This window comes from Opisthocomus hoazin, chromosome 12 (genome assembly GCF_030867145.1).
Source record: "Opisthocomus hoazin isolate bOpiHoa1 chromosome 12, bOpiHoa1.hap1, whole genome shotgun sequence".
Taxonomy (NCBI): domain Eukaryota; kingdom Metazoa; phylum Chordata; class Aves; order Opisthocomiformes; family Opisthocomidae; genus Opisthocomus; species Opisthocomus hoazin.
In genome coordinates, this window is record NC_134425.1 from 29,085,983 (window position 1) to 29,107,680 (window position 21,698).

Below are 21,698 nucleotides of genomic sequence, written 5' to 3' on the forward strand. Positions count from 1 at the left end.
CCATGGCATGGGCCTCACACTTACACTGTCTGTGGTCAAATGGTGAAGTTCAGGGACGGCTGACCCCAGCACCACTCTGCTGTTAACCCTGGAGAGGCCAGGTGGGGCTGCCCTTGTGCAGGCACGAGCTTGAGATGGGACGGCTGGTCCAGAACGTCAGAGTGACTTGGCCAGCATCAACAGTCAGCTTGACTTGGTTGGCCAGCCTTAGCCAGAGCTTTTTCCGTGGTGCCCTGGGACAGCAGCAGGGCATGGGGGGACTCCAGCGCTGAGAGCAATGACTCTTTAAGCCCCCTGCTCTATTTGTGGCCACCAGCTGGCCATAGAGATCCACAAAGTGCTCGGTAGCTTAGAAGTAAGGACTGATAACCTGTTGGATCTCCCTGCTAACGCTCCCTTTGTACACCTGTGCCCTGCAGATCGCTGAGACCAGCCAGCCTGGGCTGTTCAGGCTGTGGGCAGTGATCGGGAGCGACTTGCACTGCATGAGGCTGAGCATCCCCCGGGTCTTCTACGTCAACCAGCGCGTCCCGAAGCCGGAGGAGGGAGCAGCGTACAGGAGGGTGAGGACCTGCCCCTTCTGGAAGGGGAAACAGCTGCTTGCATTGAGATAAGGCTTCGCTTGCCTCCGCTGCAAGCGGATATTACAAGCATCTGCCTTGCAGGGCCTCACTCTCCTGTTCTACGGATGTACCTCATCCAGCCCCCAGTCCCTCTGCTAACCCCAGCCGGCCCAGAAAGCAGGTTCTCTGTTAGGGAAATTCGCAACATGCATGAGCATAAACCACTGCTTTCAGCAGAGAGGAGCACCGGGAGCTGGGCTGGCTCAGACCCAGGTCCTTGCAGTGCTTAGAAGTGCCCCAGCTCCTGGCAGCGGTGCTGTGTGGTGTGCTGTGCCCTGCTGAGCGTGTCCCTTGCCTCAGCAGGTGAACAGGATCCTGCCCCGATCAAACTTAGTTTACAACCTGTACGAATACTCTGTCCCTGAAGACATGTACCAAGAGCACATCAATGAAATCAATGCCGACCTCTCTGCTCCGGACATCGAGGGAGTGTATGAGACGCAGGTAACTCCTCTGGGTGCTTGTTTTTAAGGATTCTTGGGCGGTAGCTCTTTAGTCTGAGCGCCAGTGGCACAGGAGGACACTTGGCACTTAAAAATTCAACAGCTTGATGAAACGCCAAAAATCAAAGACCCTACACAGCAGAGTCCTGGGGAATATACTCATGTTTGTACGGGCAGAGATACTGAGTATCAGCACGTGGTTTAAGACATGTCAAGGAAAGGGGGTTTCATTTATCTGGAGTTAGGAAACTTTGGGGAAAGAAGGCATTTAAGCAGAAGGGGTGATCTTCCTCTAGACCAAACCAGAACCAGCTTGCTGGTGTCTGAACCAGAAAAGATAAGGGGTACTTAGCGTAAAGGTGGGGGGACAACCCAACACGTGTGGAGTCGTAGATAGGTCTGGGTGCCCTGTCCTCTAAAACGAGGTTACAAAAGCTTTAGAAAGAAGAATAGCATACAACTTGAAAGTTCAGGAAGATCAAGAACAACCTAAACAAAGTTCAGTACAAAGCAATCAAGCCAAAATTAATTTCAACTGTGCTATTAATGCTGAAAGCCTGAAAATGAAGGTGGGAATCTGGGATGTCTGCTTCTAATGAGGACACTGGTTTGTTCAGCAGTTCAAAACTTGGTGACAGGAATTTAATCAAGAAGACATTGTAGTGTCAGGACCTGACCTACATGGAAGTGGCAGAGTAGGTTGCACCATTGTAAGAGTGGAGCTGTATGTTAAAGAAAGCATGAAGGCAAGTAAATTTGCCACCAAAATGCAGCATAGAATTATTATGGACTGAAAGTCTTTGCCTAAGTAGGACAAGCTTGGTGTGAGCAGTGGTGCCATCAGCTGCAAAATGCTTTGTGAGGGGCAAGAGGCTGCAAGGGGAGGCTGACCGATGTTCAGCCTGGAGGAGAAGAGGCTCAGGGGATCTTCTCGGTGGGAGGAGTAAAGGAGAGGAGCCAGGCTCTTCTCAGTGGTGCCCAAGGAGAGAATGGGAGGCAGCAGGCACGAACTGAAACATGGCAAATCCTGTGTAAACATCAGAAAAAACCTCCTGCAAGGGTGGTCAGGCAGGTAGCCCAGAGGGTTGTGGAGTTTCTGTCCTCAGAGATACAGAGAACCTAGCTGGACAAAGTCCTGGGCAAGGAAACATCTGTCTTGATCTTTAAACACATGCAGTGCAATTCTGAGCACAGTCTCCAAAAAATGTAGCGGGACTAGCACAGTAGAATGATGAGGAGGATGCGAGGGAGGGAAGGCATTCCTTGCAGGGACGGGATTTAGGGACATGGGAGTGCTTCAGCTTGCTGAAGATATCTGAAAATGGCATGTACTAGGGGGTCTATAAAATCATAACTGGCGCGAAGGAAGTGTGATTAGGCAAGGAATGTTTATGGCTTCTCGTTGTTTTGGGACTAGGTCCCACAGCAAGTCATTCAGTAGGAGTCTTCTGCAGCAATGGAGTTGACAGCCGTAGGGTTAATAAAACAGGGTGAGTCAGTAGTGGGTATCCCACTGTGCCGGTTATCTGGTGGTTCAGATGAAGCCTTTGTCTCAAGGGAGTGCCAAACCACAAGCTGCAGAGCTGCCAGATTGCCCAGATATCCTCCACACGTCCTCCAAAGTACCTGCTGCTGCCCGTAATGGTGCGATCTGGGGCTACGTAGGAACACATGTGAATTGAGATACCTGTTCTGTATCTGCAGCACCGGCAAGGACAGCACCTGAGGTGTGTCCTGCCTATAGTTTTTAAGCCAGATTGTTCTAGGTCTGAAACACCTGAGAGGAGCTTGGTAGTGGAATGTTGTTCCACCATGTCTCTCCCCAACATTACAGGTGCCGCTTCTCTTCCGTGCCCTGATCCATCTGGGCTGTGTGTGCGTGGTCAGCCGGCAGCTCGTCAGGCACCTGGCGGGGCGGGAGGCCGAAACCTTTGACATCGAGCAGCTGGAGATGCGCTCGCTGGCCCAGTTCACCTACCTGGAGCCAGGTGGGGCACCCTGGGAGAGGGGCTCGTGGGGCACCTGGGACCTGGCGCCCGCGGCTGCCGCTGACGCTCTGTACTCTGTGTCACTAGGAAGTATTCGCCACATCTACCTCTACCACAGCTCCCAGGGCAGCAAGGCGCTCCTGGGCCTCTTCATCCCTTCGCAGCGCAAGGCTGCTGTCTTTGTGCTGGACAAGGTGAGGTGGGACTTTGGAGGCTGGGGGATTGGGGGTGCTGGTGGACGAAAGCTGGCCATGACCCGGCAGTGTGTGCTGGCAGCCTGGCAGGCCAACCGTGCCCTGGGCTGCATGGCCAGCAGCGTGGGCACAGGGCGAGAGGGGATTCTGCCCCGCTCTGCTGAGACCCCCCGGGAGCCCTGCGTCCAGCTCGGGAGCCCTCAGCACAGGACAGAGCTGGAGCTGTGGGAGCGGGGCCAGAGGAGGTCCCAGCCATGATGCGAGGGCTGGAGCCCCTCTGCTGGGAGGAGAGGCTGGGAGAGCTGGGGCTGGGCAGCCTGGGGAGGAGAGGGCTGCGGGGAGACCTTACTGCAGCCTCTCAGCACTTAAAGGCGGCTTATAAGAAAGATGGGGAGAGACTTTTTATCAGGGCCTGCAGCAATAGGACAAGGGGTGATGGTTCTAGGTTAAGGGAGGGTAGATTCAGACTAGATATAAGGAAGAAATGTTTTATGGTGAATGTGGTGAAACGCTGGCACATAGAGGTGGTCGATGCCCCATCCCTGGAAATACTCAAGGTCAGGTTGGATGGGGCTTTGAGTAGCCTGTTCTAGTTGAAGATGTCCCTGCTTATTGCAGGGGGGTTGGACTAGATGGCTTTTAAAGGTCCCTTCCAACCCAAGCTATTCTCTGATTCTATGACAGAGGGTCAGGTAGCGAGAGGTTTCTCCACGCGTTGTGCATTCCTGCCACATTTCAGCAGGGCTTGGTGGAAGGCATCTTGTGACACACAGAGGGGAGAGCCCCCTGGAACTGTGCAGCCTGGGGTCCCTCTCCCCCAGCTCTGACCCAGTCCCCCTTGGGCACAGGTACGCAGCAACCAGATGCCGAATCTCACCACCCTCTTCTCGGCGGAGCGCAGTGCGCTGCTGGAAAAGGCAGGCGAAGAGCTGCTGCCCCCCGACAAGCACACCTTTGAAGTGCGCGCCGAGACCGACCCCAAGGCAGTCTACAGAGCTGTCCAGCGGCTGCTGCTGGGCTACAAGGTGAGATGAAGGTATGAGAAGGTCCCCACAGGACCTTCTCCATGCAGACATTTGGGAAGGGGAGGATGCCATGGCAGGCAATGGTGCACCAGTTCCAGCATCACCTGCAAGCAGCTGCTCGCCTGAAGGTCAGGGGTAGAAGTGGGTGTTGCTCAAGGGCTTTGTCTTGCTTGGGATGGCTTGCCTAGGGCAGTGCCAGCAGCAAGGCCACCTTGGTATCTCTGCCCGTTGCTGCGCTTAGCTGGAGAACTGGTCGCGTGGGGGTGGGTGCTTCAGGAGTGCTGAGGAGTGTTGTCCTCACCATGGGGACCTGCTGTGGGGATGGGGCATCTGGCACTGCTGGTTTCCTGCTGAGCACAACCGCTCTCTGGAGAGGTGCATCAGGACATGTGCTCTTCTTCGCACAGGACGAGCGCCGAGGCCCCACGCTGGTTGCTGTGCAGTCTAACTGGAACCTGAAACGGCTGGCGAGTGGGATCCCCATCATTGAGGAGTTCCCCTTGGTCCCTATCCGGCTGGTGGATGACATCAGCTACTCGGTCCTGGACTGGCAGCGCCATGCCGCCCGCCGCATGATCCGCCACTACCTCAACCTGGACACCTGCCTTTCCCAGGCTTTCGAGATGAGCAGGTGCCCGGGGCGGCTGCGTTCCCCTGGGGCTGCCATGCCCTTGATGTGACCGTTAGAGGCTGCCTCATCCCTTGATGGGACAGGCGGGGTTCCCTGTCTTCTCTGCAGCTGTGCTCACCCCGACGCCGTTCACCTCTCTGTGCCCCAGGTACTACCACATCCCCATTGGGAACCTCCCCGATGACATCTCCACCTTTGGCTCTGACCTGTTCTTCTCGCGCCACCTCCGTCGTCACAACCATTTGCTGTGGCTCTCGCTCACGGCCCGCCCAGACCTGGGGGGTAAGGAGGCTGATGACAACCGCCTAGTCATGGAGTTTGATGAGAGAGCCTCCGTGGAGATAAACAACCCCGGCTGCTACTCCACAGGTGAGGAGGGAGTAAGGAGGTAGCGCTGAGCTGGGGCAGAGCTGGATGCTGCTCTGCAAGGCCTGTAGAGGGATGGATGTGGTCTCTAAAGAATCACTGTGCTGATGGTAGTCACTAGCAGCTTTGGTGTTTCAGCAGCGATCTGGAAAAGGTGCATGCAAAGGGACGTGTCCTGGGGCGTGGATGTCTCACCTGTAATGTGTGCAGGCATCCAAACGCAGATTCCTTCTCAATTCGTGGCCACCACCAGCAGCACTCAAAAGACCACCTGCAGTGTGTCAGCCCAAGGACAAACTAGCTCAACTGGTCCCCACGGTGACCTTAGGACAGATCTTTCTCAGAGGCAGATGCAGCTTGAGTGGTAGTCCGTTCTTCTGAGCTCCTCTGCTGCAGCTTCCAGAAAAAGCTGGTGGTCCCCAGAGGGTTAGTAGGTCCAAGTCATGTTGGAAGACAAGTGCCAGTCAATACAGTCATGCCTGTGAAAGGATCTCCCTACTCGGTGCAGCAGCACCTATAAATCACCCTTATAACTGTGAAAAGCCCTTCAGGCAGAGGGGCAGGGAGGGTGTCCTTGTCAGTCCTTTGCCCTGCCTGCCTGCTGAGAGGTTGTGTTTGCTGTTAGTGTGTCTGGAGCTGGACATCCAGAGCCTGGCTGTAAACACAGTGTTGCAGTCCCACCACATAAACGACATGGAAGGAGGCTCCAGCATGAGTATCAGCTTTGACGTGATTCAGCAGGCGTCCCTAGAAGACATGGTGACGGGGAACCAAGCTGCCAACATCCCGGCCAGCTATGATGAAACTGCCCTCTGCTCCAACACTTTCAGGTATGGCTCTAGGAGGCACAGGAGGTGGAGCATCTTGTCTCCATCCTGACAGGTCCCCTCAGGGGTCCTACCTCTCGTTTCCTCATGGCTTTAGCCTTTCCCAGACTTGTGTCAGCAATGGGGCTTGTAGGGTACTCTAAATATAAATTCAGGTCTCAAGGGCAGGGCAGGCATGTTATCCAACAGACCTTTGAAGATCCTGGGCTCAGAACTGCCTGGTGGCTGAGCCAGCAGATATATGAGGATGTTGGTGAAGACTTTGCCCTTTCCGGTTTCTTCTTTCTTCATGCTCCACCAGGTTATAGACGCACATATTTACCCTGTGGCTCATGTGCTGAAGGCTCACGCATCTCTGCTCTGGCAGAATTCCTGCTCTGAATCCTCCAGTGTATCTGAAAACATGTTCCTGTCTGGAAGGGGGAAAGGGTCACTCATGGCTGGTGGGGTAATGCTGGTTTCTGCTCCCTGGCAGGATCCTGAAGAGCATGGTGGTGAGCTGGGTGAAGGAGATCACACAGTATCACAATGTCTACGCAGACAACCAGGTCATTCACTTTTACCGCTGGCTCCGCTCTCCTTCTTCCCTGCTCTATGACCCAGCGCTGCACCGCACGCTCCACAACATGATGAAGAAGCTTTTTCTGCAGTAAGTGAGACCTGGAGTGTGCCAGGCTGGTGAACGGGGAAGGGACAAGTGTGGCATTCGTGACGGGGACACTGTTGGCACCCACAGTCACTCCTCTCTGCTGCAGCCTCCAGAGAGGTGGGCAAGAGGCTGGACCTTCCATACTGTTTGGGTGAGCTCCCACGCGTGGCATCGCTGACATGCTTGACTCCTGACTGTGCTGGGTCAGCGTGTCCTCCAGGGGTTGCATCTGCTCCTCAGGCTTTGCGTTCCTGCCTGCTAACGCCCCCTCCTGTGTCCTGCCTGCAGGCTGGTGGCTGAGTTCAAGCGTCTGGGCTCCTCGGTGGTTTATGCCAACTTTAACCGGATCATTCTGTGCACCAAGAAGCGGCGCATTGAGGATGCCATCAGCTACATGGAGTACATCATCAACAGGTGGGGTACGCTTCCCGAGCCGGGCCTGGAGATGAGTCTCCCAGATGATGGAGCTGAGGCAGGGCTTGGAGCAAGGAAGGAGGGTGCTGACTTCTTTACCTTTTGACAGGCCTCAGCACTGAATTATTTGGTTTGGGATTTTTTGGCAAAGCTACTGAAGGGACAAGGCTGCCCAGTTCTCTTGCTGTCATGCCTTAAGTAGAAATCTGTCCCTTAGCTGTCCTCTATAGTCAATATTCCAAGAATACTCATAGGATTCATTCCAGAAGAGACCTTCAGGAGATCCTGAGGTTCCCAGCACCTCATCCCCTGTCTGGCTCTCGGCATCCCAGCCATGGTACAGGCCCCTTGACACAAGCACAGGGACCAAAGAGTCCTCAGGCATGGCTTCCCCTGGGGTCACCACCAGTGGTTGGATAGGAGAGGGGAACCCCTTCCCTCCTTGCCAGCACCACCTCCTCCCCATTGTGTTCCACAGAGAAGGCTCTGAGCTAGGGATGGTGCCGACACTGTGCGTGACTGCAGTCTCTTCCCTCCAGCATCCACTCCAAGGAGATCTTCCATTCTCTGACCATCTCCTTCTCCCGCTGCTGGGAGTTCCTGCTCTGGATGGATCCAGCAAATTATGGAGGTATCAAGGGAAAAGTGGATTCTCGCATCCACTACAGAGAGGTAAGAGATGGGAAGCGCTCAGTCTCCCAGGAGCAGGGTGCTGGGGTTTGAGCTGAGTGGGGAGGCATTGGCTGGGCATGAGGAACCACTGCAATATTGCTGACTCCTCCAGAAGGACACCAGCAAGAGGCACGTGTTGGAGGAGGAGGACAGCGAGGAAGAGGAGGAGGAGGCAGCAGGGGAAGATGAGGAAGGGGAAGGGGAGCCAAACATGGAGGAGCTGCTGGAGAACAGCTGGAACATCGCACAGTTCCTGCCCCAGGCTGCCTCCTGCCAGAGCTACTTCCTGATGATTGTGTCGGGTGAGCTGTCCCAGAGAGGGGACAAAGTCTCTTGTGCCTCCCGGGTACCAGGGAGAGCCTGCAGTGGGGTGGCTGCTGGCGTGGGCTGGAGCTCGAGCCTTGCCCATGTCTCCCCAGCCTACGTTGTGGCCGTGTACCACAGCATGAAGGAGGAGCTGCGGCGCAACGCCCCTGGGAGCACCCCAGTCAAGCGGAGGAGCACCAGCCAGGTGTCCCAGGAGGTGCTGGGGGAGACAGGGGCCATGCCCGGTGAGTGCTGAGCCACCGGGCAGCCCTGGTGCGGGCAGGGAGCTGCCCATCTTGCTGTCCCAGTGTGCCACCATACAGCTCGGGTGTGCTCTGCTCCGTCTCTCTAGGCATGATCACCTTCTCGCAGGATTACGTGGCTAATGAGCTCACCCAGAGCTTCTTCACCATCACCCAGAAGATCCAGAAGAAGATGGCTGGTTCTCGTAACGCCACTGAGCCTTCAGACATGTTCCCGGTGCTGCCTGGCTCCTACTTGCCGCTCAATAACCCAGCTCTGGAGTTCATCAAATATGTTTGCAAGGTCAGCAGGGTGGGCCAGGCTCCTTTTCTGAAGTTTTGCGGTCAAGGCTCAACTTCTGGTCCTTGTCCATGACTCAGATTTGCTGCAGCTTTCCTCCAGGAGCAATCTACAACCACTTTGTCTTGCCCTGCATCTGTACGAGGTCACAAGGCTACAAGCTTCTCTGCTGGTAGGCTCACCTGGCTCTTATTCTTGTAGGTCCTCTCTCTGGACACCAACATAACCAACCAGGTGAACAAACTGCGCCGGGACCTGCTGCGTCTCATCGAGGTGGGCGAGTTCTCAGAAGCAGCTCAGTTTCGGGACCCTTGCCGCTCCTACGTGCTCCCTGAAGTCATCTGCAGGAACTGCAACTTCTGCAGGGACCTGGACCTGTGCAAGGACCCTGCCCTCTCCCAGGTGCAACCTCTTTCCTGGGGACACCAGAGGCCCCAGCATAGCGGTGCTGGAAGGCTGGTCAATCACATTACCCATCTTCTCTCTCAACCCCTTTGCATTGCAGCTCCGCTTGCTGCTGGTCAAGCTCAACTAAAGGCCCTTTTCCGTTCACCTCCTTTTCTAGCTGCTTGTGATAGGTCTGACCATCCTTTAGCTCTGGCTGATGCTCTGTCCTCTCAGAAACCGGTTACACCCTCCCAGTGCTTGGGACTCTTGGTGCTCACCTCCCTCCTCTTTGCCCCTAGGATGGGTCGGTGCTGCCCAGCTGGGTCTGCTCCAATTGCCAGGCACAGTACGACCCTGATGCCATCGAAACAGCCCTAGTGGAAGCCCTGCAGAAGAAGCTGATGGCCTTCGTGCTGCAGGACCTGGTGAGTGCGGGGCTCCCCTGCTCTGCCCGTCCTCCTGGCTGGCTGAGGCTGGACGTATTCACTCTGGCCCTGGCAGAGGGGCTTGGCCTCGTCTCCTGGCCCACCAAAAACTCCTTGGCCTCCAGGTGTGCAAGAAGTGTCATGGTGTAAAGGAGACACACATGCCCGTGTACTGCAGCTGTGCTGGAGACTTCACCCTCACCATCTCCTCCCAGGTACGCCTGCACCCTCCTGCCTAGTCCAGCCCTATGCCAGAAGCTCCTAGAGAGACAGCAAGGAGCCCTGCAGTGCACTGTTCCTCCTTTGCCTCTTCTCTAACTGCTTGTCCTGTGGGACCTGCTGTGCTGCCCTCTGCCTCACCAGTCCTGCCCGCCCCCCCCCCCCCCCCCCCCCCCCGCAGACCACCACCACCCAGGGGAGCTGGGCAGCCTCCTTTCCTCCCTGCTCCCTTCTCCCTAGACCTTCATGGAGCACGTCAACACCTTCCAGAACATCGCCCGGCACTATGGCATGGCCTACCTGCTGGAAACCATTGAGTGGCTGCTGCACACCAACCCCCAGCTCTGGCAGTGAGATGGTGGGCTGTTCCTCCTGGCTGCACCAGGCCTGTGCTCTGATGTCCACGGAAGAGTGGTCATGGACACCCTTGGCCATGTGCCAAACCCCAGCAAAGCTGTGCACCCATCCTGCAGCAACCGAGGGAGAGCAGGAGCTGTGCCAAGGACTGCACTGGCCGGTTCCTGGCTGCCTGTCGTGGGGGTCTGGGAGCACCAGGGGCTGGAGCTGTGCTCCACCGGTCTGTGCTGGCCCCCAGCTGTTTTTTTAATGTTAAATTTCTGTCAATAAATGGAGCGTAGAAGGTAGGTGTAGTTTTGGGGGAGGGAGGAAGACAGGGCTGTGGCCCACATCTCCCACCCATGGGCCATGCCTGCAGCTGGGGTGGGGTTGAGCTGTGCCCGTGTCCCCATCTGATCCCTGCGGGGCTGGCGGTGGGAAGGCTGCAGCCTGGCTGTCCCCCAGCTCCAGGGGCAGGGGTTGCCAGCACCCGAGGGGCAGCGTGGCCCGTAATCTGAAGTGGCTCCCTGCCGTTGGGTGAGTGCCGGGCTGCAGCCTGCGCTTTGGTACGTGCTTCTGGCTTGGCTCTGCCTCCTGCTCCTGGGGGCAGCCCCAGGGCTGCAGCCAGAGACCCTCTGGTGCTTCCTGGGGGTTTCGCTCTGCTCTCAGGACGACGACAAGGTGTAATCAGAGGTGACCTCCTCTTGCAGGAGCACTGCCCTTCAGGGCAGGTGATGCCAAAAATCAACGCAGGGGAGACCAGCAGCGGGTCTTTACCCCAGCAGGCCCCTGCCAGTGTCACGTTCTGCAGGCAGCCTGCGGGCAGGGATGGTGCCCGTAGCGCGCTGGGAGGACCCTGTCCTGTTCCCACCTCCCTGTAGCAGAGCAAGCAGCTCCAGGTCCCTCGCCATGGCTGGGGGCTGTGCGTGTCTCCACCATGGCGCTGCAGGGCTTGAGCATGGGGGCAGAGCCACCAGCTGTGACACCCATGTCCCCTCCGTTTCGCCTGCAGTGAGCAACCCAGGCAGAGATGCTGAGGACTGGGGTTTATTGATAGGCCTGTGGCTGGCAGTGGTGGCAAGTGGCTGTAGGACACGTCCCACCCGTCCCTCTTCATGGGAGCAGCAGGTCACTTAGAGCTGGGGGGCACTCGGACGGTCTTGGGCAGATTGAGCGTTATCCCCCCCTGCCACCGTGGCCTTTTCTAGCTCTGGCAGCACCTGAGGAGGGATGAGAGAAGATGGACTGGCCCGAGGCTGGAGTATCCCAGGGCAATGCACCCCCACCAAGGAGCATCATCAGAGGAGACCAGTGGGTGCTGTGATGGTGGTGGGACAGGGCTGGAGAAGGATGCAGGGCAGCAGGGCCACGGTGGGGACTGGGCCATCACCTGCAGTTGTAGCTGGGGGAAGCCAAAGTCCTTTTGGGGTGGAGGCAGGGGTTGCACTCACTGTCTGACAGGTCCAGATTGCAGTTCCAGCTGACAGTCCCACTGATCCCCCCGACCCCGCAGCAGGCACCGGCAGACCTTGCACAGCGCCAGCAGGCCGTGGGCACAGCATACCAATGGGCACAGCACCACTACAGGCATGGCATCCTTGTAGGCACGGCCCCTCCGTGAGCATGGCCTCCCCATGGGCATGACACCCAAACGAGCGCAGCAGCCCCACGGGCATGGTAATCCCGTAGGCACAGCACCCAAACGGGCACAGCACCACCGTAGGCACAGCATCCCCATGGGCATGGCATCCCTGTGGGCACAGAATCTCCACAGGCGTGGCAATCCCATAGGCACTGCATCCCCCCAGGAACAGGGGAACAACCAATTGCCAGTTTTGGGGTCAGAAACGAGTTTTTTCCCACATGCAGTTTAGCACAGGTCCCCAAGCGTTTTTCCCCTTCTTCTGCAGCAATGAGCAAGGCCCCTTGCCAGGGCTCCTGGGAGCCATTTTTGGCCAAGGATTCGCTGCTGTTGCAGGACCAGGACTCCAGCTGTGCCCTCCATCCCTTTGCCTCTCTTCCCTGTGCTAGGCTGGCAGGGGAACCTCAAGGACCTCCATGCGTTAGGTCACCTGGGGGTCTTCTGCCCTGTGCAAATCTTGGCCTGCTTGCGAAGGCTGCAGGCATGATGATCCATCAGGAAGGAGCCACCAGTTGCTGCCTGGCCACGCATGCAGTAAAAGCGGCGCGTTGGTCTCCTCTGCCCGAGTTGCCGTTTCCGCTCGAAGTCGCCACTCTCAGCTGAGGACCTGGCCTCTCACAGGCAAGTGCATCATCGCTAACTGAAACGTGAGTGAAATAGAAACTATGCCTTCTTACAGCTCCTCCATCTTTGAGTAGTCAGGGTGGTGTTTGAAATTAGGAAGACTGCACCAGTACATAAGCCTGACTTAGGTCTGTTGCAGGATGGAGCTGCGCTGCAACGCTCATGAGGCTTCTCTTGGGTTTTCATTTGTGCGTTCCAAGAAAAACAGGCAGTTCTGCTTTGACCAGGGTGTAAACCAAAACCAGACTGATGAAAATAAAACTTTGTCCCTGCATGCCCCCAGAACCTCTGGCAGAGAGGGTAGGAGAGGTGGCTGTTGTCCCCAGAGGGTAGGAGGTTGCAAGGTGACTGTGAATGCCGTGTGGGCACAGTGGTAAAGGTGGTCCCAAGGCTTGAGAGCTTGTGAAGCTGCCCTGGCCCTCCAAGTTGACTGACATGAACACCAGCATGAATTGAAGCAACGTTGGAGGTGCTGTGAGTATCTGAAACAAAACCAAGCCACCTTCTGACCAGCACTTGTCCTTTCTTCAGGGATATTCCACTAGCAGATTTCTGGAAGAGCCGCTCTATTTGCTAGTTAACTCAGTGGTTTCCTAGGCCAGATTCACTCCCTGCCCATGGGCACCCTGTGCTGCTCACGAAATTTTGGTGCTACTGCAGAGTCACCATTTCTGATGGCAACACAGGCACAGGACACTGTCTTTGAGGACAAGGAAGCTCCCGCGTCCCGGCCTCCTTCATGAAATCCATTGTGTCAGCAAAGTCGCCTTGCCTCTGGGGCTCATTCTGCAAATTTCTGCCCTGTGCTATTGCCCTGCTCTGTCACTGCCAACGCCCTTTAACACCCTTGGGCACAGCTGGCCTCATCCTGCTGCTGGTAAACATCTGCAGCTTCTCTGGAGGCTCCGTGGTGTGGCTGTTCCTCCGGCTCACCCCCTGTAGAAATTGCTGTAGAGATTGTGTGTCTCTGTGTGTCTGCCTTGTTTCTAGGCTGGACCTACAAATGGGACCTGCAACAGCCATTTCGTTGGACTGAGCCAGGAGAAGCCCAGGGTCTGGTTGCACCAGACTCAGCTCTAGCAGGAGGGAGAAATCCCTTGGGGCCCAAGGCCGGGTGAGCTTGGCTACTTCCTTTACTGGATTTATCTGGAGATGTGTAGGGCTCAAGGAAGAAACCTCAAGCTTTTAGGCTTGTTCTGCACTCACTACCCCTTTGCTGAGCTGTACGATGATGGCCCGGGGTGTGGATGGCTGAGGCCCACAGCCAACAGGCTGCAGTCCTGCCAGCAAAGGACCCCCCGGGTCTGCTGTGCTCCAGGTGGAGCTGGCTGCACGGCGGCCCCGACTCTGCCCACACTTGGAGTAACGCAGACATACATGCTGTGACCTGTTAACCTTACTCTGCAGGTTAATGATTCACCTAGCATGATACAACACTTACTGCTGTAGGCACCCAGATCTCCCCATCAGTTGTAGAACCTCACAGTCGCATCCAACACACACATTGTTAAGCAAACCTGGAGCACGTGGCAATTTTTTTCTCATGTCAAGCTGCTTTGGTCCCTTCATCTCATTTTCAAAGAGATGAAAATACCAGCACACGGTTTACCTTGGACACCAAAGCAAAGCAGACTCTGCTTTCCAGAAATGCCCCGACCCTGTGAGATTTCCTGCTCTCCAGCTTGCCAGCCCACGTGGTTTCTGCCAAGCCTCAACACATGCTGACAAGTGGGTCCCTGCTTCTGAGCTGCTGCTCCTCGTGCTGTTGGTCAACTCGGGTCCTGCTAACTCATCACTTACCTAACCTACACCTTGAAGTGCAGTGATATGTATCAGCCAGGTACCAGCTCCTGCTTGCAGAGCTGCTTCCTTCTAGGTAGTTCTCATAATTTAAACAAATGCATTCACCAGGGCAGTAAAACCAGGCACCTCCCGAGTACACTGTGGCACTGAGATGTGCCTAGGGCTAAGGCAAGGCAGAAAATGGTGGGAATTTCCTCCTAGCATAAGGATCTGACCTCTCATGAGAAGCCCGTGTGTCCTGGGGAGGTTTTAGGGTAGTTTTCATCTTCGTTTTTCTTATGTCTTTGGGCTTTCTGTCCCTAGCTCAAGCAGGGTCACCTAGACCAGGTTGCCCAGGACCTTCAGGGTGCTCCTTGACCCTTGGAATAGGCTTTTAGAAGGTTGCACTCTTGGCTGGGGACCCAGGGCAGGAGAGGACTCCTGTGAGCCGCAGGACCTGCAGGTGACCATGGAGCCTGGTGTGACTCCCCATCATCTCCACAGCCAAGACTTGCACTGAAAATAGCTGATGGACCCAGCCTTCTACACTGAGAGCCTGGCAATTGCAAGAGAGAAGACAATTCCCCCTTTTTAATCCCTTCCCTATAAACCTGTACTAGATGATACATCCTAGAGAGATTGTCCTTTCCTTAAGGCACTTGCAGTGCACACCACATCCCATGTGGGCCTGGCTGTGCAGGCAGGGCATGCCCTGCTTGTCCTTGCCCAGGGTGGGCTGAGAACCCATGGACACCAGTTCAACTCCAGCCTGAAACAGTGCTCTCCTGTAGAGCCAGGGCTTCAGGGCACGGGTGAGTTGAGCCCACTGCCCTGGCCTCTGGTCCCAGGTGGCAGCCAGGGAGCAGTCAGATGCCGTGAAAGCAGCAGAAGAGCCTAACTCCCCCACCACCTCCCAGTGCCACTGGCTGATGGAACGACTGAGCTCTGCTCCTGCCAGCCCAGCCACCCTCATCCAGCAGGCTGGGGTGGAGATGCTGGAGCTCTCCTGGCTGCTGTGTACTGAGGGTGCCCACAGAAGCATGGCAGAGTGACCCTGTCGTGGGGTCTTTGGTGCCAAAGGAGGGGACCCAAGTGGGACAAAGACGTGATACAGAGCCACAGCTCCACCCAGGCTCTCCTAGGCAAAGGTGGGTGACAGATGTGGTGGCACCCAGTCAGAGACTGTGTCAGCTGCCAGTGGGGGAGAGCCCCAACCCACCATGTCCCAGCAGAGGATGGAGGAACTTGTAGGTGAGTCCACAGCAGCCCTCAAGAGTGTCCTCTGGGTCTGCAAGCTGGCTGAGTTTATAACCTCACCTCAGGTGTGAACTAACTGCATCATCCCTTTGCTTGCTCTAACTCTTGTTTTGGCTTCAACTTTTGCAAGAGATTTGCCCACATAAAGAAGTCTCCTGTGTCCAGAGCTGTGGATGCTCTGGATGACCTGTTGAACAGGATGGACATATGTTCACCCCTTTTTCTTTATCTCCACAAAGTTGTAAGTTCCACCTTAGACTCGTATGCAGCACTGCCGCAAGTCCTTATGCAATACCATCATGGATGCCCCACACCAAGGGCAGTGTCCCATGGCAGTCCTTGAGCCACTTGGTGTTTACATGCAGGACCTGGCTGGGGTCACCCAGGGCTCTGCAGAGCCAGCTCCCCTCCCTGCTTGCACTGCAAAAAGCTCAGGCTCCTCTGGCTCTGCCCCAGGCAGGGTAACAGCCCGTTCTCCACAGAGGGGAGAGACATGCCCCCCATCCACCGGTGCTTCTCCCGGGGGGACATGAGCAGCATGCGGCTGGCAGCATGCGTGGTGCACGCACTCACACGCCTGTGGGGAGCCAGCGCTGCTGGGTGGCTGAGGCAAAGGGCAAGGCTGGACATGGGAGCAGCCAGGGATGTGTCAGCTCTGGAACACGGATGAGGCCCCAGGTCCGGCAGTCACCCACACAGTCCAGACATTCAGCCCCTGCCTGCAGGATGTCCCCAGAGGAAGCATCACCCTGATGCCCATGCTGGCCCTGCGGGTACAAAAGGAGAAGGAACGAGCCCTGCCGCGACCTGAAGTTCAGGGCAGAGAAGGTCCCACTTCTCCTCCCCTCCTCCAGCCCAAGGAAGCCCAGCTCCAGTCCCGACTGGCTCGGAAGCCTCCACTGGCCTCGCTCCAGTATGAGATGTCTTTCTTGTACTGGGAAGCCCCAAATGGGACATGGTGTGCGGAGCGGGGGGGCAGAGAATCGCTTCACCAGCCCATCACTGCACTCCTGCCAACCCAGCCCAGGACCCGCTGGCCACCCTCACCACACGGGACCACCGCTGCCGGCATCTCTGCCAGAGCCCAGTGCTCCTCTACTGCAGGCCCAGTGGTGCAGCAGTGCAGGCAGTGCGGGCAGGGTGAGCCCGTGGTGTCTCAGCCCCGCGCCAGCCTTGCCTGTGACCTTGAGCCACGTCAGCCGAGTCGGGCACAGGGCTGTGCAGTGCTGCCCATCAGGGCAGGCAGCCCAGGGCTCGGCCTCGCACCCTGGCCAGCCAGAACCCAGCCTCCCCCCCGCAGCCAGCACCAGGGCAGCAGTCGCCTGGTTAGACAGCAGGGTGCTCTGCAGTGTGGGACCAGCCCTGTGCCCCCCCCCCCGCCCCGCTCCCCGCCGGCTGCTTGGACGGTGAAGGCTGGAGCGCCAGGCGTCCCTCCTCATCCGCCGTTATCTTCCAGACAAACCCAAACTGGGTCCTGAGTCCCTGATGTGCTCACATACTTGGCAGCCAAGGCTGCGCCATGCTGCCGGCGTGGGGCTCTCCCTGCGGGCCTCCCGCGGGGCGGTGAGCACAGTCTGGGCATCAGGCGGCCCCGGGCACACCGGGGGTGCTGGGGACAGGAGCGCAGTGCAGTGTGGCAGAGCCCACCGCAGGACTGCTCTGTGGTGCCTGGTGGGTGGCTGAAGGCTGGTTCTCCTGGGGCTGGGGTGTCCCCTAGCAGAGCACTTCCCCAGTGCCATCCCCCACCACGCTCGGTGAACACAGCCTCCAGGGTGGAGCTGTCCTTCCACGAGACCAGGGCCACGCGAGCCTGGAGGTGACACAGCAGCTGGGAGACCTTTGCGACACCTCAGGCGATGTCACGGGTGGCGCATGGCAGCCATGTCACAGCTGCAGAGTGAACTCTGCACTGTCTGTGGCGTTGGAACCTGTCCGCGCTGTTAGGGAAGTCCTGACAAGGGGAGATAAGGCTTTGCTGCCAGCCCCTGGCTGCCAGCCCCTGGCTGCCCCACAGTAGCCCTGGGTGCACGCGGCTCGGCGAACCGTGCCCCCCGACCCCCGCGCATGCAGAACCCCAGCAGGGCAGAGCATCATCCTTGGCAAGTAAATAAACCCCAGCCTGGCTCTGGAAGTCAGGGCACTGAAGGAATCATGGTGGCTCTTTCTGTTTCCTTTCTTGCCTTTCCAGTCCTTTCCCAGTCGCCCCTTGGCACAGAGCAGTGAAGCTGGACCCTGGTGGGCCACTTCTCCAGGGCAGGGCCAGCATCCCTCTGGGACGCAGCAGCGATGCAACAGGACGGGGGTTCCTGGAACCACCGGCCACCCTGAGCAACGTTCCCCCAGGGCACCGGGGCCCTTCATGTGGGGTGGGGGGCGTGAGCACTGCCCCTCAGCCCAGCCGTGGTCCTGGGATATTTCCAGGGGAAAGAAATCCTGGTTACCAAGTGGGAAATGCGCCAGCACAGGCTGGGCCACCAGCTGGAAAGCAGCTCCGCAGGGATGGACCTTGGGGTCCCACGGGCACCGGCTGAGCAGGAGCTGGGGATGTGTCCCCCCAGTGGTCCCGGCTGTGTGGGGCAGAGCACTGCCAGCCGGGGGGGGGGGGGCGGGGATCGCTGTGTCCTCTCCAGCCTGTGCTCACCCGGGCAAGGGGTGGCCTTGCTGGGGAGGGGACGGGAGCACCCGTCCTGTGAGGAGGGGCTGTGGGAGCTGGGGCCGCTGGGCCCGGAGCAGAGGGGATCCTGCGAACGTGCAGCACTACCCGCAGGGAGGGCGCGGGGAGGACGAGCCGGGCTCTCCCCAGTGGTGCCCAGGAAGAGGGCCAGGCGCGACGGGCACACACGCGGAGGTTCCCTCCGAGCGGGAGGAAGCCCCTCCGCGCTGCAGAGCTCCGGCACCAGCACAGGGCGCCCGGGGGGGCCGCGGCCTCCGCCCCTGGGACGCTCCGCACGCGGCAGCCGCGGTCCCGGGAGTGCACACCCCCACGCAGGCACACGCACGTGCCCGCCCGCGGGCTCTGCACCGGCACGGGGCTGGGGCCGCCCCCAGCGCTGCGCCCGGCGGGGGGGTGCCCGCCCCGGCACGGCGCGCACGGGCAGAGGGTGCCCGGGGCCGCGGCCGCCCGGCCAAGGGGACACAGGCTCCACCCCCCCCCCCCCGCCCCGCACCGCCTCCGCTCGCCCTCCCCGAGGAGGGGCGGGGCCAGCTGGCGTGGCCCAATCAGCGCTGGGTCCGCCGCCGGGCGCGGGCTTAAAGCCGGGCGCGGGGAGTGGGCCGGGCGCGCGGCACCTGGGATGTGGGCGCATGCGGTGGTGGCTTGTGCAGCGGTGTGCGCATGCGCGCGCGCCTGGCCCGGCGGTGGCGTGTGCGTGCGGCGGGCGGCGGGAGCGGGCGGCGCGCGCTACGTGGCCCTCCTGGGCGGCGGCGGCGGCGGCCCGGGCGCGCTGGTGGAGAGCGTGTGGGCCGCGCGCGGCCGCCTCCGCGCCTGCTGGGCCCGCCGCGACCCGCGCCTGGCCCGCGCCTTCCGCGCCGCGTGCGCCCGCCGCCCGCCCGCCGCCCCCAGGGCCGCGCTGCGGCGGGACCTGGCCGCGCTGTGGCGGCGCCGCGCCGCCTGCACCGACCCCGCGCCGCCGGGAGGCCGCCGCCGCCGCCGGGGCTGGACGCTGCCGGGCACGCTGTGGTGCGGAGCCGGCGACTCGGCGGGGAACGCCAGCGAGCTGGGTACGGGCGCGGGCGCGGGCGGCGGGCGGGCGCACCCCCGTCCGCCCGGCGGGACCGCGCTCACCGGCGCTGCCCGCAGGTCTGTTCCGCGGCCCCGACCGGTGCTGCCGGGAGCACGACCAGTGCTCGGCGCAGATCACGGCGCTGCAGTTCAACTACGGCATCCGCAACTACCGCCTGCACACCATCTCCCACTGCGACTGTGACGCCAGGTGCGCCGGGGCTCGGGCCGGGGCGAGCGGCGCGCCGGGGACCCGCCGGGCCGCTGACCGCCCCCGTCTGCCCCGCAGGTTCCGGCGGTGCCTGCGGGCCCTCAACGACACCGTCTCCGACGTCATCGGCGTCACCTTCTTCGACCTGCTGGAGGTGCCGTGTTTCGTGCTGGAGGAGAGCGAGCAGTGCGTCCGGTGGCACTGGTGGGGAGGGTGAGTGCCGCGGGGCCCCCCCTGTCTCGGCCGCTGCTGCAGCCCCGCGGCCGGCGGCACCCGCTGCTGCGGCCACGCGCGCCCTGCCTGGCTGCCCCGCCAGCTGCAGGGGGGCACAGCTGGGCCGTGGCAGGGCTGGTGTGCGAGGCCTCTTGGCATGTGGTGTCCCCAGGTGCGAGCGTTATGGTGTAGTACCCCTGGCCAGGATGGTGCAGCAGAGGCAGTACCACTACAGCCCGCCCGCAGAGGAGGTGGGCAGCCCTGCTGTGCAGCCCCTGAGCAAGAAAAGGAAGCCCTCTAGAGCAGGGCACAAGAGGCTCCATCAGGGACTGCAGCAGAACCCCGGGCTCCGCCAGGCACAGAGACCTGCGACAGCCCAGCGGCTGCGGGGCCCAGGTACCTTGTCCCCTGCATCCGCAAGGGACAAGGTGGAGCCCGCAACCAAGCACCTAGCAGCGCCATGGGGGCTGGAGCCCAGCCCCCCAACAGCAATGACCGTGTTGGAACAGGACCTTGCTGGAGGCAGGCGAGCACCAGGAGGAGCACAGCAAGGGGCTGGGGGCTCAGCACACCCTGCCTGCAAGGCCCACCCCGAAGATGGTGGCATCAGATCCAGCCCGGCTGTGGAGCGGTGCAGAGCCACCCCAGTGCCTGCCCCAGCAGGGCCCAGGCAGCGGGGTGAGTCGGTGCCGGCAGCAGAGCATGTGCCACAGCTGGGGTGTCCTGAGGCCTCAGCCCATCGAGGTTGTGTGCCGGGCGTGCCCCTCACTGCCTGCTGTCCTCAGGCCTGGGCAGGGTGTGCAGGTGCTACAAGCACCTGGATAAGTGCGAGCACCAGATCGCACCCGGTGAGGTGAAGTACCAGCTGCACAATGTGGACACCCGGACACTCTTCCACTGCAACTGCACTCGCAGGTATGTCTGGGAGGAAAAGGCAGGGTTTGTCCCACCATCACACGGTGCTGTGCAGACAGATTAGGGGTCAGATAAGGTGGGACCCAGTGGGATGCCCACCCTGGCTAGCAGCTGCTGACCACTGCCCTCCTGTGCCCACAGGCTGGCACGGTTCCTGCACAGGGCAAGGGACCTCAGCTATGTAGAGGTGGCTGTCCTGGCCAATCGGGTTGCCGCAGACTGCTTTGTTCTGGAGCCACCCACTGACTGCAGCCCGGGTGAGGGGCCACAGCACAAGTAAGTGTGGAGAGTCAATGGAATGTAGCCTGCATGGGGCTTCCTACCCTCCACGGGCAGGAGGGATGCCCTTGGGGCTGGGTGCTGTCCTGCAGGCTTAGCATGAAGCGGGCATTTCAAGAGTTATCCCCTGCTCTACTGTGCCATGAACAGGCCTGGGGTGGAAAGCAGTGGATGTCGGTGATGCTCACAGCTTTGCTTCTCCGGCAGCTGTATTACAGCAACCCGGGCTCTGCTAGTACCTGTACAGCACCTCAAAAAGACCCTGAGGCGCTGGGGTCCTCTGCATGTGACTGCCAATGCCGGTCATCTAGACTGGAAGACAAAGGACAGTGGTGGCACCCTCTATGAGCGATGTCTGCGGCTGGCCTTGGAGCAGAAGCTGGGTGCTCAGCCCCACATGGTGCCCTGATGATGCCTGAGCAGTGCTGCCTTGTATGGGCAGGAGGATGTGCTGTGCAGCAGCCACGGAGCAGAGCTGCTTGATTTCTGGTCCTTGAGACAAAGGATGGCACTGAGCATGGCTGCTAGCGTGACTGCATGGAGCTGGGGGACCACAGCTGGAGTAGGGGCAGGCAGAGGGACTGAGAAGCCTCTTGAGCTGGGAGGACTGCCATCTGGGAGCATCAAAGCAAGGGGAAAGGAAGGCTTGGGAAATGGGAAGCCCACTATCTTCCTCCCCTGTTGTGGCATTGGGGGGGGGGGTGCTCTGGGCATTGGATCCCCTATGTGGGGGGGAATGGCAGGGCCCTCCCACCCCGCGTGGATTTGTGCCCCTTCCCTGAGCAGTGTGGCATGATCCTGGCCCCCTTCCTCAGGTCAGTGCTGGCTCCAAGTCCTGGGGTGAGGTTGGGGGGCAGCAGCCAGGGGCAGGCACAGGGCTCTGCCCTTGGGACAGCACAGTCCCTGTGTGCAGCAGAAGATAAATAAAGGGTGGTCTGATGGTGTGGCACCAGGGCTGAGCTAGCTGCCCCTGTTCGCGCTGTGGTCCTGCCCCGCCCCCCCCCCC

The 21,698-nt window shown here is 59.6% G+C and overlaps 2 protein-coding genes across 2 annotated transcripts in view; both read left to right on the forward strand.

Annotated features, from left to right (window-relative positions):
• POLE (DNA polymerase epsilon, catalytic subunit) overlaps positions 1 to 10,268 on the forward strand; it is a 32,846-nt gene extending 22,578 nt beyond the window's left edge. Inside the window, exons 41-58 of the mRNA XM_075433440.1 lie at positions 420 to 563; positions 927 to 1,067; positions 2,901 to 3,054; positions 3,142 to 3,248; positions 4,097 to 4,273; positions 4,681 to 4,904; positions 5,053 to 5,273; positions 5,896 to 6,100; positions 6,573 to 6,746; positions 7,035 to 7,160; positions 7,700 to 7,832; positions 7,945 to 8,134; positions 8,252 to 8,383; positions 8,491 to 8,684; positions 8,883 to 9,083; positions 9,368 to 9,493; positions 9,619 to 9,708; positions 9,953 to 10,268. Of these exons, the coding sequence (XP_075289555.1) occupies positions 420 to 563; positions 927 to 1,067; positions 2,901 to 3,054; positions 3,142 to 3,248; positions 4,097 to 4,273; positions 4,681 to 4,904; positions 5,053 to 5,273; positions 5,896 to 6,100; positions 6,573 to 6,746; positions 7,035 to 7,160; positions 7,700 to 7,832; positions 7,945 to 8,134; positions 8,252 to 8,383; positions 8,491 to 8,684; positions 8,883 to 9,083; positions 9,368 to 9,493; positions 9,619 to 9,708; positions 9,953 to 10,066 (2,853 nt within the window). The 3' untranslated portion in view covers positions 10,067 to 10,268. The remainder of the gene's footprint in view (positions 1 to 419; positions 564 to 926; positions 1,068 to 2,900; positions 3,055 to 3,141; positions 3,249 to 4,096; positions 4,274 to 4,680; positions 4,905 to 5,052; positions 5,274 to 5,895; positions 6,101 to 6,572; positions 6,747 to 7,034; positions 7,161 to 7,699; positions 7,833 to 7,944; positions 8,135 to 8,251; positions 8,384 to 8,490; positions 8,685 to 8,882; positions 9,084 to 9,367; positions 9,494 to 9,618; positions 9,709 to 9,952) is intronic.
• Positions 10,269 to 18,646: 8,378 nt separating this feature from the next.
• Positions 18,647 to 21,632, forward strand: PLA2G3 (phospholipase A2 group III). Its single transcript, XM_075433623.1, has 7 exons — positions 18,647 to 19,073; positions 19,153 to 19,285; positions 19,364 to 19,498; positions 19,671 to 20,176; positions 20,284 to 20,413; positions 20,555 to 20,689; positions 20,900 to 21,632. The coding sequence occupies exons 1-7, from the start codon at positions 18,647 to 18,649 to the stop codon at positions 21,099 to 21,101; spliced, it is 1,668 nt and encodes a 555-aa protein (XP_075289738.1). The 3' UTR covers positions 21,102 to 21,632.
• The last annotated feature ends 66 nt before the right edge of the window (positions 21,633 to 21,698 follow it).

Bases quoted from the DNA above. Each gene is read 5' to 3' on its own strand.
- PLA2G3 (XM_075433623.1), top strand. From the start codon at position 18,647: ATGTGGGCGCATGCGGTGGTGGCTTGTGCAGCGGTGTGCGCATGCGCG. The intron at 19,499-19,670 runs GTGAGTGCCGCG...TGGTGTCCCCAG, and splicing joins CGGTGGCACTGGTGGGGAGG to GTGCGAGCGTTATGGTGTAG. The intron at 20,690-20,899 runs GTAAGTGTGGAG...CTTCTCCGGCAG, and splicing joins GGTGAGGGGCCACAGCACAA to CTGTATTACAGCAACCCGGG.